The 14793-nt window shown below is 44.7% G+C and overlaps 2 protein-coding genes across 3 annotated transcripts; one reads left to right on the top strand and one right to left on the bottom strand.

The window, feature by feature from the left end:
- The first annotated feature begins 2858 nt into the window (after nt 1-2858).
- Nucleotides 2859-5654, top strand: rfc3 (replication factor C (activator 1) 3). Its single transcript, XM_084028393.1, has 9 exons — nt 2859-3046; nt 3338-3475; nt 3583-3650; nt 4035-4132; nt 4214-4395; nt 4524-4660; nt 4770-4868; nt 4955-5024; nt 5114-5654. Exons 1-9 carry the CDS (start codon nt 2960-2962, stop codon nt 5303-5305), a joined length of 1071 nt encoding a protein of 356 aa, XP_083884519.1. The 5' UTR covers nt 2859-2959; the 3' UTR covers nt 5306-5654.
- Nucleotides 5655-6028: 374 nt separating this feature from the next.
- kl (klotho) lies at nt 6029-13549 on the bottom strand. Of its 2 annotated transcripts, none has more exons than XM_084028966.1 (13): nt 12747-13549; nt 12000-12391; nt 11813-11892; nt 11571-11733; nt 11348-11453; nt 10539-10688; nt 9768-10003; nt 9270-9465; nt 8945-9123; nt 8597-8704; nt 8326-8431; nt 7787-7913; nt 6029-6715 (listed from the first exon to the last, which is right to left on the bottom strand). In XM_084028966.1, the coding sequence occupies exons 1-13, from the start codon at nt 13461-13463 to the stop codon at nt 6381-6383; spliced, it is 2895 nt and encodes a 964-aa protein (XP_083885092.1). In that variant the 5' UTR covers nt 13464-13549; the 3' UTR covers nt 6029-6380. The 2 variants fall into 2 exon arrangements, with proteins under 2 accessions (XP_083885092.1, XP_083885091.1); XM_084028965.1 differs by having other exon boundaries at nt 6030-6715; nt 11961-12391; nt 12747-13547.
- Nucleotides 13550-14793: the final 1244 nt, after the last annotated feature.

Raw genomic sequence — 14793 nt, 5'->3', positions numbered from 1 at the left:
CACACAAAGAGTCATTTGTTCCCAGTGAATGTAGGCCATGTGTCAGCTGGTCTATGGAGAAATATTACTGTTCATTAAATCAACATCTTAACATGAACGAAATCTTAAACTCAATAATTAGCACAATGGAGCATTCTTGACTATTTCTTTAAAAATAAATAATTTTAGGAACCAGGCTGTTTAATAAAGAAACATAGAATTTGAATTTTAACATACCTGATGATTTGTTTGGAGTTTTTTTGTTTGTTTTTTGTTTGTTTTTTTACAGAAGTTGCGTCATCCAAGAGCACATCTGATGCAGCATTCTGAAGGTAACACAGGTATCCGGCTGAGGCTAAGTAGTCCTTATACGCTGCATGGCGCTGATGATACAGAAAGAGTGAGTTTTACTCTGAAACACATGAAATGCTGTGAGGGGAGGAGAGAAAAGAGAGGGTTGAGGAATGCTCTCCCCTCCTTCATTACCTCAGCAAGAAGACAGGGAGTTCCACAGGCAGGTGTTCCTGCTACCTGTGCAAGTGTGTAGTGTGTGTGTGTGTGTGTGTGTGTGTGTGTGTGTGTGTGTGTGTGTGTGTGTGTGTGTAACAGAGGAAAAATAGATCAATTATGCACTCAAAGCAAATTAAATATAATGTTCTGTTGTGGAAATTATGATGAAACAAATTAAACAGCTGCACGCACACGGGACAAATACGACTTTGAATCAAAGACTTGGGGTCTGAGTCACACCTTTCACCCTCCCCATTCCTCCTTTTCACTCAGTGCTGTATAATATGACTCAAGGCGAAGGGTTTTTTTTCACCTTAGAAGCACATTCCTAAACAACACATGACTTAATGCTTTTAACACCTTCTTCTGCTCTGTAAATCTCTAAGATCGTACTTTTTGTACCGACAGCAACACCGTACGCCTCAATTAACAAGAAAGGGACTCGTGGTCCTTTCAAAGTTGTCAACGGACTGTGGAATTCTTCACGTTTGCCAGCAAACATTGGATTTTATGTTTTGTAGGTCAAGAGCACAGACCTGTTATTGGTGCGTTAACCTTGAGGATGAGTCTGCCTGTTGAGGCCTGTTTGACCCTCAAAGTCTTGGAAAGATCTGGTCAAGGCGGAGGGCGTACTTAGACTGAACTTTTTAAAAAACATCTTACTGTAACGTCTCTCCAACCACAATCACCATGTTTATTAGAGTTTACTGTATTGTTGAGATATGAGAATTCACCCATTTTAACGATTATCATGATAGTTCAGTTTTCTTTTTTATCTGCTTCGAGATGGACAGCAGACAGTTTTCTTTTATGTTGAATATATCAGATGAAAAGGCCACACACCAATTGGAAATATCACTGTTTTTGGGTGAACTGAACCTTTAAAATACCTGTTGGCAGCATCAGCACAAAGGCGACCTCTCATGCATGTATTCATGAGTCAAACTCATGAATGAACTTCACAAGTTATCTTCCACGAAAGCAACGTGACCAACTTCCACCGCGCGTCCCAGATGTTTCACCGTCCTACATTACTGCGATGATGGATGCTAATTCATTTAACTCAAACATGTACTTCAGCACAAGCTACGCCGACCTGCCGAGACTCGCTCCCCCATATAGAACATTCCTGTCACGGAGACGTATAGTTACCGGGGTCGGATTGAAGACGGGCAGGGTGAAGAAAGACACAGTTTACAATAAAACAATTAGAGGCAAATGATGAATGAGTGTCTGATGCTTTAAAGTCTATAAATCAGTTCCACTGAGGGAAAGTGCAAAGAAAAGGTTTATCAAGATCAGCTGCACTGAATCATGTAGAGCATGTTATCTTCACAGTGTGTTTCTTAGATACAGTGAAAAATATGTAAGATAACAAAAGCTTATTTTGACGACAAACATTGGCAATGACATAACGGTGTTTTCCTCTTTGCATGGTTCAAAATCAGAATGGCCAGATTAATCTGCTAGAGGCCACTAGGTGAAACATTAGTCCCACTCAACCCCTCCTGCTCCCTGTCTTATCCAGGGCTGCACAGTTTTCACTCAAGTTTTTGTAATTATACCTGAACATCATAACAGAAGTTATGGAAGAGCGACACTAGAGGAGGTCATCTCTTTCTTTCTTTCTTTCTTTCTTTCTTTCTTTCTTTCTTTCTTTCTTTCTTTCTTTCTTTCTTTCTATCCTCATTAGCTTCTGCCTGTTTTAGACAGTAGTTATTCTTCCTGGGGTCTCTATTTTTCCATAAGAATTATACATAAGATGGATTACATACATCCATAACATTCATCCTCACGGTATATCAAAAATACAACACAAACATAAACATACCAACGTAACATTCATACTCACAACATAACAAATAATCAAGATAATACATGACATCACAAACAACACAAGCTCAAGACATATCTAATACACAGTAGCTCTATTAAATATATAACATCTTAGTGTTCCTGTGTAAATAAATAACATTTTGTGAAAACATATTTTATCATTTTCTGAGATTAAAAAAAACCTAATGAATTCCATGCCATCATTGCTCGATAATACACTGTCCTCTGTATTAAACTAGTTCTGGTAACAGAAAGCGACTCCACTGACTGTCGAGTGGAGTGATGTCTATCCCCCCAAAAATGACAGTTCTCTCGGTGGAGCTGGCTGCTGACATGCTCCACGTGCTGTTTACATTTAGTTAATAATATAGAATACATTATTCTGACAGAATACAGTCGTAAACAGCCTGTCGTTGTCGGAACACAGTAGTATACTTACAGTTTTGGGCTTTTCAGCATGAGAAGGTGGATTTACCACTCGCCTGTAGCAGTTTTGTCCCCTTCGGCTCTCCGTAGCACAACAGGAAGTAGCAGCGGCAGCGCGGGTCGCGTACGAATCGTATTTCGCGGGAGAGCTGGAGCCGAGCTGTCCGCCATCAACACAGACCGTTACAGACACTGAATTCATAACACGATGAGTTTGTGGGTGGACAAATATCGGCCGACTTCCCTCGGGAAACTCGACTATCATAAAGAGCAGGCGACTCAGCTGAAAAACCTGGTAAGAGGAGCAACCTGCATGCTAGGTTAGCAGCTAGCATTAGCATCACACCCACTAGCTGCATCATAGGCTATCAACAAGTTAGATTTGCTTTACTTTATGCATGATTCCCCGCTGTTAACCCGGTGATATACGTGTGGATATAGTTAACTAGCTCTATGCTCTCTTTGTTAACACAGGGTCCATACCATCAAATGGCAATTAAAGCGAGTGCTGTTAATTGGATTATGCGGTGATGACGTCGAATATAAACAGTCACTAAAGGCTCCGTCTTGTTAATGTTTTGATCAGGTTCAAGGTGGCGACTTTCCTCACTTGTTGGTTTACGGGCCATCGGGCGCCGGGAAGAAAACCCGCATCATGTGTCTGCTGAGGGAGCTGTATGGAGCCGGGGTGGAGAAGCTCCGCATAGAGCACCAGACCATCGTGGTGAGGAGGCCGATCAATGCCCCACAAACACGCGTCATCGAACATGGTCCTCTGTCAACACGACAACACTATCAGACTTACTTGTAACATCGTTTCTGTGTCTCCAGGCGCCCTCAAAGAAGAAAATAGAGATCAATACAATAGCCAGCAACTACCACTTGGAAGTCAACCCAAGGTAAATGAATGATGATTAAGTACATGTACTGTACATGCATTCCACTAACAGCCTCTGTAGATTTAAGATTTATTATTGGTTCTCCATGGTTGAGTTATTAGTTCCCCCCGTGAATGATTGTTTGGTCACTCATTCAACAAACTGAGGTGCTTTTTTTTTAATAATAAGTCAGGTGAAAAGGAAACTTAGGGTAAATAATGTTTTTATTAGGGTGCTATCTGGCTCATTTAATAAGGAATTCTGTCGCATTAATGCAAAACTAGGGTGATCACAAAAGCAAAGAACATAATAAAATAAATCACTACTTTTTGGTCTGGTCACGAACAGGGAAGATATGTAGACCTTTGACAAAATTGTAATGAATTTCTGTTGGGTTTCTAACAGTGATGCTGGGAACCAGGACCGTGTGGTGATTCAGGAGCTGATTAAAACTGTGGCCCAGTCTCAGCAGATCCAGTCAAGCACCCAGAGAGAGTTCAAAGGTAGGGAAGGAAGAGAAAGCTGTGAATGCTGACTTCCTCAGACTGTCGATGTTGTAGTAACGGGCACACTTCTGTTCTCAGTGGTGTTGTTAACAGAGGTGGACAGACTCACAAAGGATGCCCAGCATGCTTTGCGCCGGACGATGGAGAAGTACATGTCCACCTGCCGTCTCATCCTCTGCTCTACGTCCACCTCCAAAGTCATTGGGCCAATTCGGAGCCGTTGTCTGGCTATCAGAGTTCCTCTCCCAAGCCCAGATGAGGTAAGGTGGAGAGGACGTGCTTTAGATCATCACTAGTTCTCATCTGAAGTGGCTACATTAGTTACGCCACGGTCAAGGCGACGTTTCAGTTTCCTCTCCTTGTTCATGTGTTAATCCATGTTTGCCAGGTCTGCAGTGTTTTGACATCAATCTGTAAAAAGGAGGGTCTGCTCCTCCCACCTGAGCTGGCCAAGCAAATCACTGAGAAATCTGGTCGAAACCTCCGCAAAGCCCTTTTGATGTGCGAGGCCTGCAGGGTGCAGCAGTAAGTTGTCACAACAACATATCTATTCCTCCACAGAATTAACCTCGGATAACATGAGGTATAAATTAAAAGTGTATATACTCATTTAGCCGGTATTAACCGTTCCCAGGTATCCATTCTCGGCAGACCAAGAGGCCCCGGAGACGGACTGGGAGGTCTACCTCAGAGAAACCGCTAATGCCATTGTCAGTCAGCAGAGTCCTCAGAGGTAGGAAAGGCAAAGAGAGAGGCAGTTCTAAAGAACGTGAATCAGATCTGCGGTGATATTTTAATGCTGAATCTGTCTGTTCTCAGGTTGTTGGAGGTTCGAGCCAGGCTGTACGAACTGCTGACTCACTGCATCCCTCCTGATATCATCATGAAGGTATCGTTTCCTACCATCAGTGCTGAAATGGTTTGCCGTGGTGTTTAAGGTCAGGAGGATTAATTTTCCTTGTCCAATCCTCTTAACAGGGTCTGGTAACGGAGTTGTTGAGTAACTGCGATGGCCAGCTGAAGACGGAGGTGGCCCACATGGCAGCCTACTACGAACACAGGCTGCAGCTGGGCAACAAAGCTATCTACCACCTCGAGGCCTTCGTCGCCAAGTTCATGGCCATCTACAAGAAGTTCATGGAAGACGGTCTGGACGGCATGATGTTTTGACTCTGATCAGAGTACACGGACACTTTTCTTGATATTGGTTTCTTGCTGCCCCAACAACACTCACAGTGGACTTGATACAGATTTGTATTCTGTAAGGCCTGGTGGTGGCATTAACATAACTCTTTGTGGCTTTATGCCCCAAACTTCATCACTGTACACTGTTAATGGGTCTTGAACCGTCGCCCTAGTGGTGGAAAATAATCTAAACGGAGCGCTTTTGATAGCAGTAGCAGGCACTTGTTTGTATATGGAATAAACTGCAAGGACAAGATGTTTCCCAAAATATCTGCCCCAGAACATTATAATAAATTTAGTTGTTTATTAAAAAGTCTGTTGTTGTTTTCTGGAATTTATCTGATGTGGATTTTATTATAATGAACAAACACAAAAATACTGTTACGAAGAAACTTTTTTACATCAACCTCATTGAACATAACTCCTGAAATCAAGCTTGACGAGAGTGGACGTGTCATTGGATTTTATATCATAACGCTGCCTACAACACTGATGTTCAGATGTTCCCAGCGATGGAGATCAATGCAACAGCCTGAATCAAACACCAGGGATGTTACAAGTATCTCACCTAAAAAATGTAGCATCGGTATGCTTATTTAAACAAATTTGTCAAGCTGAGCAATAGGAACAGAAACATTCTCATTACAGTCACAAAATTGCACAAACGACAAGAACAATGTAAAAAAAACATGTTTGAGATGTTGTCTCAACCCAGGTACAAACACTCATCTTTAAAACGTAGGGGTTTCCTCGTTTGGATTCCATGGGGAAATTATCGAGTGGAGTGCAAGATGTCTCAAAAAAATCAAAACCTTTGACGGCTTTAACTCACAAGCAGTGTTGAAGGCCATTCTGTGATTTACACCATCATGTAGTTCTGATAACGTGCCTCACCGGTTTGACATATTTACACAAATTTTACATTCAAATTCAATAACGGTTACAAAAGCTGTGAAGATGATTGGACCACTTTAATATGATCACAAGAAGTACTCTAAGTTATGGATGTAAAGATAGAGACTGCTGATTTATATTAAGAAAGGTCCTGACGTCCCAATCATCAGTAGCACTGTTTGTGTCTTTTGGCTGTGTAGTAGATAATGAGGCCCAGAGTGATCAGCACCGCTGAACCTACCAGAGTCAGGAAGCCCACCACGGGCCTCCTGACCAGCACATGGCAGCCTCGGCAGGGCTGAGGCATGCTGGGACACTGCTGCGGCGCGGCCCCCTGAATGGGGAAGCCGTTGTGCTCGATGATGTTGCGATAGTTGGAGAGCGAGGCCTTGATGATGACCTCTTCGTGAACGTGGCCGTACAAGCCGAAGCCCGGGTCCCTTTGGTCGCTCAGGGCGTAAGCAAAGTAACCCTTCAGGTTTACACCGTCCAGAGTGTAGGCTGAGGAGGAAAGACCAAATATGGGAGAAGTTAAACCAGCACTTTCTACTTGTATGTGCACGTTGAGGTGAGGACGTGGGCTCAAAAACACTAACACCCTATTCATCATCTATAAGTAGCATATAAACGTAATACAATAATATATATAACATATTGTAGTTGGTAACGAGCAGAAGTTATAAGGACAAGTGTTCAATAATATTAATAATATACTGTATTTTCAACAATTGTAGCTATGGAGATATTTTATATATTTACAACTGTGTTACAGTCCACAATAATACATATTTAAAACAATCTTATTCTTGCCTAAATTAAAGTGTGCTGTAAGCTCATTCAATGTATCTATACTGCTTATTAATGTTAAAAATGGGGAGGGTAAAGTAAAGTGTTAATATGAAAAATGAGTAGAATAAAGTCTCAAAAAAGTAGTAATTATATGCAGCTGAGGATAGTAACTATTAATTTCCAGCACTAAGCATCTAAGTTTGGTTCCCTAATTCACAACAATAAAATTCCCCTAATTCACAACAATAAAATTCCCCTAATTCACAACAATAAAAAGGTTTAAAGGTTTTATAAACAGTCAATGTAAAAACTAAAATAAATTGCTCATATGTCATGGTAATGTGTTGGAAGTATAAAGTGTAAACATCACTACATACAGTGTTTACAAAGTGGTCAGAGCAAACACTACAGCAGACAATAACACGATGCGATGAGCTCATCATTACGTGGGTTTCAAAGAGCCGGGTCTTCACCCAAGTGTAACCCAATAAACTTTACAAGGACAGGTAATTGGATAGCGAGTAACCTTGACACCGCAATTCGAGTGAAGCGTATGTAACCGTGGATATTTTTGTGTGTTCTGAGTCAGCTGACTATTGAGGGTTCAGTGACCTAAATACCTGTCTAATAATTAAGCTCTACAGAGGACTGGAAGAGGGGAAACTTCAATCGCCTCTAAAAGGATTGATCACTCTGTATACAAATGCAATGAGTGCAATATTCAAGTGCATCGCAATGAATCCAATAAAGTCTCGACAGCCAGATGTGTGTTTGTAGCCTCACCTTTCAGTGCCTCGTTGATGTAGTTGTACAGGTAGTAGACTCTTAGGCTGTCTTTGAAGCGGGCCGGGTCTTCCTGGACCCCGTTAGCCATCACATAGACGGGCACATCGCAGTAGTGCTCCCTAACCTTACACAGCAGAAGACCAATGTCAGCTTTCACCTTTTGTCAAGGGTCTGCTATCTTCTCATTATAGTCCAAACAACAATTCACTTTGCAAAACACTTCCAGGAGCGTAAGATGAATCTAATCTGCTGAATCGTGCAAAGTGAGGCGCCGAGCCCAGAGCTGCTCATGCAAATAGTGTTTGTTCGGCATCCAGCTAAAATAAATACTGACATTTTAAAGATGACCTCCAGAGATGTTTGTTAAAATACTTATATTAGACTTTCCACCCATAAATAATACTATAACCTGGTTAAAAATCTATTAATATTCACCTATTTATATAAAAAGTATAACTTCTTGACACAAGATGCCTTTGATATGTCCCTACTAATGGGTTTAGTATAGGTGTACAACACCACAAGACCAGCCTCACCCAGTTGAGGGCTTTTCTGAGGCCCCAGGGCACAACGGGCCTCGGGGACATGATCCATGTGGTGTCTATCATGTGCTGGACCTCCAGCATGGCTGTGTAGGTGTACCTGCAGACATGGAGACGATACAGAAGCTGAAGAAAAACATCTCAGGCCTCATAGCGGACGCATCACTACATCAGGGCAACATCTTATCTTCAACTGATCGTATAAAACTAGGAGGGGAAGGTGGTGTCTTTCATCAAAAATAGGCAAAGCATAATTGTATCTTACGAGTCTTCCTTGGCATGCGTCACCACCTTGGTACTGAAGTGACTAATGGCAAAGAAATCATGCGTCCCTTTAACCAGCTGTCTGTCCTCCTCATTGAACACTGGCAGGCTAGGGAAAGACATTGGAGATATATTTCAGAAGTACAAGTAAGTTAGTTGATGATTTGCTCCATTTACTTTTAATTGTGTATACTTAACATGTGTGTCATTAATGATTTACTACTCAGACTTTATGATTAACTAGACGGATATCCGACATTATTACCGCAAACGCAAACGCAACCCTTAAATTCTATCTATCACAACCAGAAATACATCAACATGCTGAGTATGAATGAAGTATTTGTACTCGAGTGAGTTGAGCTGACGCAGCCAGCTCCTCATCCCCAGAGGATAGTCCCCGCTGCCGAAGACCGGCTCTGCAAACCAGCCGACGCGGAAGTCTAAAACCCTTTTAGCCGGTTCAACGTCTTCGCGGCTGAATGAAAATGCCGGCTCCACCCAGTCCATGTGCAGAGCCAGAGACACCTGAGACAACACAAAACATGGCGCTACAGCTTTAGGGGGGGATCATCTGGGACATCGCTGCACAGACAAAAAAATGTCTGTTTGAATACTATAATAAAAAACAACTAAATGTTTTCATATGTAATAAATACATAAATTCCTCTGACCTTTCCTCCCTGCGCGTGTCTGAACTCACGGTCGTAGGCGTGCCAGGCCAGAGCGTGCGCCCGCAGCATCTGGTGACCCTCCTGGTAGCTCACCATCTCATCGTTGGGCTCATTCAGAGTGATCCACATCTTCACGTGGGCACCGAGTTCTCTGTAACAGAGTCTGGCGTAGGCTGCGAACGCCTCTGGAGTCTCCCTGATGGAAAAACAGGCACATGGTAGTTTAGATTTTATCATGAAATCCCTTGTATGTAATGTCATCACAATACATGTAAAATATGTTAAGCGCAAACACATTCATGACGATGAGCTTCCAGATAAATCACAGGAGATACAGATGAAAATGCCAATAAATCAGATTGTTCCATTATCAAAGACATTTCCATTAATCACAGTGTTTAGTGATTTCTCTTTATTACAGGAAAAAGGAAAGATGAATCCATGTCGGGCTGATATCATGATATTATATCAGAACTGGATAAAACCCCTGTGTCCGACCTGTTCAGCCACTTGTTGGCGGTATCCAGCGGCGCCGGCAGGCTGCTGCGCAGGCGTGTGTGGTGCCACAGGGTGACCACGGGCGTGACGTTGGCCTGCAGCAGCTGACGGGTGAAGCAGCGGTAGTAGCCCAGCAGGGTGGTGTTGGGATGAGCCACGTCGCCCGTGGGCACCACGGCCGACCAGTTGAGGGAGAAATGGAAGTGGTTTACCCCGACCTGCTGGATTTCATTCACCTGGAGAGGGAGGAGGATCAACGTATGTTACACACACTCTGGAGAAACAGCACAGATGCAAACTTATTGAATAGTTTCCTTTTCAGACACAAAAGCAGTATACTGGAGCTAATCAGTTGCTAAACCCTTATAATTTGCATCTTCAAAAGTATTAAATGTCCTCACTAGTTCCATGCACACGAGAATGTGCATTAAGTCAAATAAAAGTGACTGAGAACCAACAAAAACACGTCTTAATCACTTAATTATGACACTTCCGTTCTCTGATTATTCTTGTGAAAAGGTACCTCAAGTGACAAAACTGTCACTTTAAACAAATCATTGATACTCATTGATACTACTGTTTTTTAATTTTAATTATATGATATATTTTGCATTTCAGTGTTAATTTGGAGCTGCAAAATGCACATGATCCCTCACTGACTTCCCACCCATAAACAAATGCCTCAATAATGTGGCGGTTATGTCGTGGCATCTCTGAAAAAACATACTTTTCAGTGAGAACTGCTCTCCGCCTCTAAATGTTTGGACCTACTTGTTGTCGGATGGTGGCGTAATCAGCACAGTGCCTGGTTCGGCGTACAGGCGGCGCGCTGAAGCCCTCCAGCCGCATCAGCTCGCCGTTGTTGGTGATGTTCCACAAGTAAACACTGGGGTCTGCAAACTGGCTGGGCGCGGTCTCCACCTACAACACATATGCACGCCCATAGTATGTAAACACACACTCACCTGCACCCTGCGTTTACCTGAACACACATGTAGATAAAAGCCAAAGGGGCACATGGGTAATAACACTTGGCGCTGTGCTCCTCAGCTCCAACCGCCAGACGCTGTGAGGTTCCCGTGGTTTATGATTAAGAGAGGATTCATCGTCGTGGCCGTTTTCTGAGCTGGACTTTCACCATCAAGATGGCAAGTTCAAAATAATACGAGGAACATGACGCAACTTAGACGAGGGAGGAGAGGAAGTGCAACGACTATTTTAGTTTCTCACGACACTAAATCTGAGAAAATCATGATAAAAACAAAACATATTATTATAATAAGGAACTTTAAAATAGGTCTTCACTTAATATGAGTGAGGTTTATACTGAATGTCTACAGTTAATACATCGTTAATGTTTCCACAAGTTCCTCTATTTCTGAGGAAGCATTCTAGTGTTTCATTCATTATTAGAAGTCTGCCCTCTGACACACACACACACACAACACACACACAACACACACAACACACACAACACACACAACACACACACACACACACACACACACACACACACACACACACACACACACACACACACACACACACACACACACACACACACACACACACACACACACCTGTATGGAGTTTGCAGACACCCCCCAGGCAAAATCACAGGGGAAGATTCCTTGCGCTGGTCTGTTCTCCGGGAGTTCTGGGAAACCGTTCCTCTGGATGACGTTTCTTGAAGAAAAAATAAATCACCATCACTTCAGGAGCAGCGGTGCCGAGAGTGAAAACTCTCTCCGTAGTCATAAGACACACATGTCTGCACACATCACAATGTATATATGTGCGTACCTGTAAAAGGTGGCGGATGTCTTTGGCTCCCTCTTCATGTCGGGGGTGTTGAAGTCCACGTAGTAGAGTCCCCGTCGTATCCCGTACTCCCTGTGCCACTCGAAGCCGTCTATCAGAGACCAGGCTGTGTATCCAATCACGTTCACTCCATCTATGATGATCGCTGTTGGGCAAACACAGACAGATGCACCAGTCATTCCTGTCTCATGCCCACATGGGACATCGTGGCGAATGTTACTCACATTTCAGCGCCTCTGCGATGAACCTCTTGAGGTAGTACATGTGTTTGGGGTCCTCCGTCTTGGTATTGCCAAGGACGTACCTGTGTGGAGATGAGAAGATGAGAAGATGCTCCATCAACACAACAAGGGAGACTTTGGCACCACATACCAGCCGCTCTGCACCACGAAGATGGGCGGCCTGTCGTACTCCGCGTTGACCCAGTAGAGCAGCATCCTCAGGTCCAGATCCTCCTGCTGCCCAAACTTCAGGCTGTCGTTGATGAGCTGGAAGCTGAGGGCCGCTCCGTGGGAGAGGGCGAAGAAGTCGGCCGTCCCCCTCATGTGCTCCCTCTCCTCCGGGGTGAAGGAGGGCAGCCGGGAGCCCAGCCTGGCCTTCATGCAGGGAGGGTAGTCTCCATCGGTGAACAGGGGCCGGGCGAACCAGCCCAGGACGTGGTCCAGGGAGCACTGACACTCCCGCAGGCTCTCCAGGCGAGTGCGGCTGGGCTTGATCCAGTGGGAGGCCAGCGCCATGGACAGCTTGCCCTGCTGGCGGGGTCGGTAGTGGCGGTCGTAGAGGTGCCAGACGGCCGCGTGAGCCTGGAGGGGAAACAGACGGACGGAGAAATGATGGACCGGCAGAAGGAGAAGAGGGGGAGGATGAAATCATGACAGGAAGGTGAAGAGATTTTCAAAATAAACAAAATCTACCAGTCAAACTTTATTTCAGTGTGATTTAAAATGCTTTACAGTTGACAAAATAAGAAAATTCAAGGACAAACAGCCATGAAGATTTATAAAATATAGACATACAAAATAAAAAATTGATAAAAAATAGAAATAAGATAAATGAACACAATAAAGTGGTGGAACTATATTTTTATTATTATTTTACTCATTCCCTTATAAACTAAAGTTTCTTGCTACTTTTCCTTTAAGACAAACTCGAGCTCACCTTAAGGAGATTGTGTCCGACCCGGAACGGGAGGTCGGGGTCGTTCTTTATGCCCGGAGCGACCACCCCGGTGCCGTACCCGTGCCGCGCCACCACAAACGGGTTGTCAATGGTGATCCAGTACTTCACGTCGTCCCCGAAGGTCTGGAAACAGAAATCCGCGTAGTCCTTGAAAATGCCCACCATCTCCGGGTTGCTCCAGCCGCCGAGGGTCTGCTGCAGGTGGTCGGGCAGGTCCCAGTGGTAGAGCGTCACCACCAGCTGCACGCGGATCTCCTTCAGCCTCTTGATGAGGGTCCGGTAGTAGTTGGTGCCGAGTTCGTTGTAACTCCCGCGGGTGCCGTTGGGGAAGATCCTGGACCAGGACAGGGAGAACCTGTAGTGGCTGACCCCGAGCTGCTTGACGGCTCGGACGTCGGCGTGGATGTTGTGATAGCTGTCGCTGCCGACGTCCCCGGTGGCCATCCGGTTCCCGCCGCGCGTAAAAGTGTCCCATATGGAGAGCCCCTTCCCGTCCTTCTCAAAGGCGCCCTCCACCTGGTAGGCCGCCGTGCCCGCCGCCCAGATGAAGTCCCTGGGGAAGGTGTCGTAGAGGAACGCCTTGTCTCCGGGGTAGGGCAGCTTGTTGAACCGGCCCCACGTTTTCAAACCGGCGTTGGGCTTCGCGGCGGCGGAGGTGAAGGAGAGGAGCGCGAACAGGGCGAGCAGGTCACCCATGGTGGACTCTGGTGTCCAGGTTTAACCGCGGGTCCTCATTTAACCATGCTTGGGAGCTGTCGGCGACTACATATATATATATATCGGTGTGTGGAGTGCAGGCGGCCAGCTGTGAACCCACCACACGTCGCCTCGACAGATCTGTCAATGATTAGCCGGAGCACCTGACGCACGAAGGTCTCCAGGCACAACACGGCGCTTACAGTCCCCAATCAACACTCGCTTGTAAAGCCATTAGTTTACGTTGGAAGTGATAAATAAGGAGAATTTAAAATGGGATTCATCAGTTGTACTTTTTCTCTTCAAAACGAGCATTTCTACTTGGATTTGCTGAAACCTCAGCCTTAGAGAAGGGGAGAGAAGGGGAGTGACCCAGGTGCACCTTAATATGACATGCACCATTATCATACATCCTCAACTGGCAGATAATCTCATAACTCCATTTAAATGTGCCATTTGTCAAGAGCACACACACACAAAAACACAACAACCTCATCTGCATTTCTCACTGGATCAAGTTCAGAGAGGGGTGAGAGGGGTGAGGGGGTGAGGGTGTGAGGGGGGTGAGGGGGTGAGAAGCAGATATGCAAACAGCAGTGCCTAGTGTACCCTGCTGCACCGTGGTCACATTACTTCCTTATCTTCATGCTTTCAGCTCAGTTGCTTGGAAACTCAGGCTTTTTCTGCTGGCCATCTTATAAATAACTGAAGAGGTGTCGGCCTGTTGGACTGTTTTATATCTTTGTACACTTCGTTTATTAAGTTTTGCACTGTTGATGATGTCACCTGGGGCTTTAGGTCATCACAGTTTTCTGACGACTAATCAAAGAGATTCACTGTTAGTTGCAGCCTTGACATTCTGAATAGGCTTTAGAAAAACCAAGCAGTGAATTAACTGCTTCATTATTCATAGAGACAAAACAGGAATATGAATCTGTGATCAATTGTCCACAAAGGTTATATTACAGATGTTCAGAATACTCACTTCTATATATCGGACCCCGTATGTCATCCAGATGCATTCATACAAATGTAAACAATGCCATATCTATTTTTAAACCCTGGTGCAGCTGAGAGGTGGAGGATGTAGCCGTGCATTGTGTTTGCCTTGGAAGGCAGGTGGTTTAAGTGTTGCAGGAAAACAGACTCACCTAGCAGCCGAACGGCGTGCGATTAAGGGGCCGTCATGGATCACGAGCAGGGGCCGGAAACGGGCGTCTGTGGGTGTTTTTCCACTGAGCCGAGCTGCACTGGAAAGTTCAGATCCGGAGTGTACATGCATAAGAGCACCGTCTCCGTACATAACACAGGGAGAACACCGTGGAGTGAG

This window comes from Eutrigla gurnardus (assembly GCF_963514095.1).
Source record: "Eutrigla gurnardus genome assembly, chromosome: 15".
NCBI lineage: Eukaryota > Metazoa > Chordata > Actinopteri > Perciformes > Triglidae > Eutrigla > Eutrigla gurnardus.
This window is presented reverse-complemented; position numbering and strand designations above follow the sequence as displayed.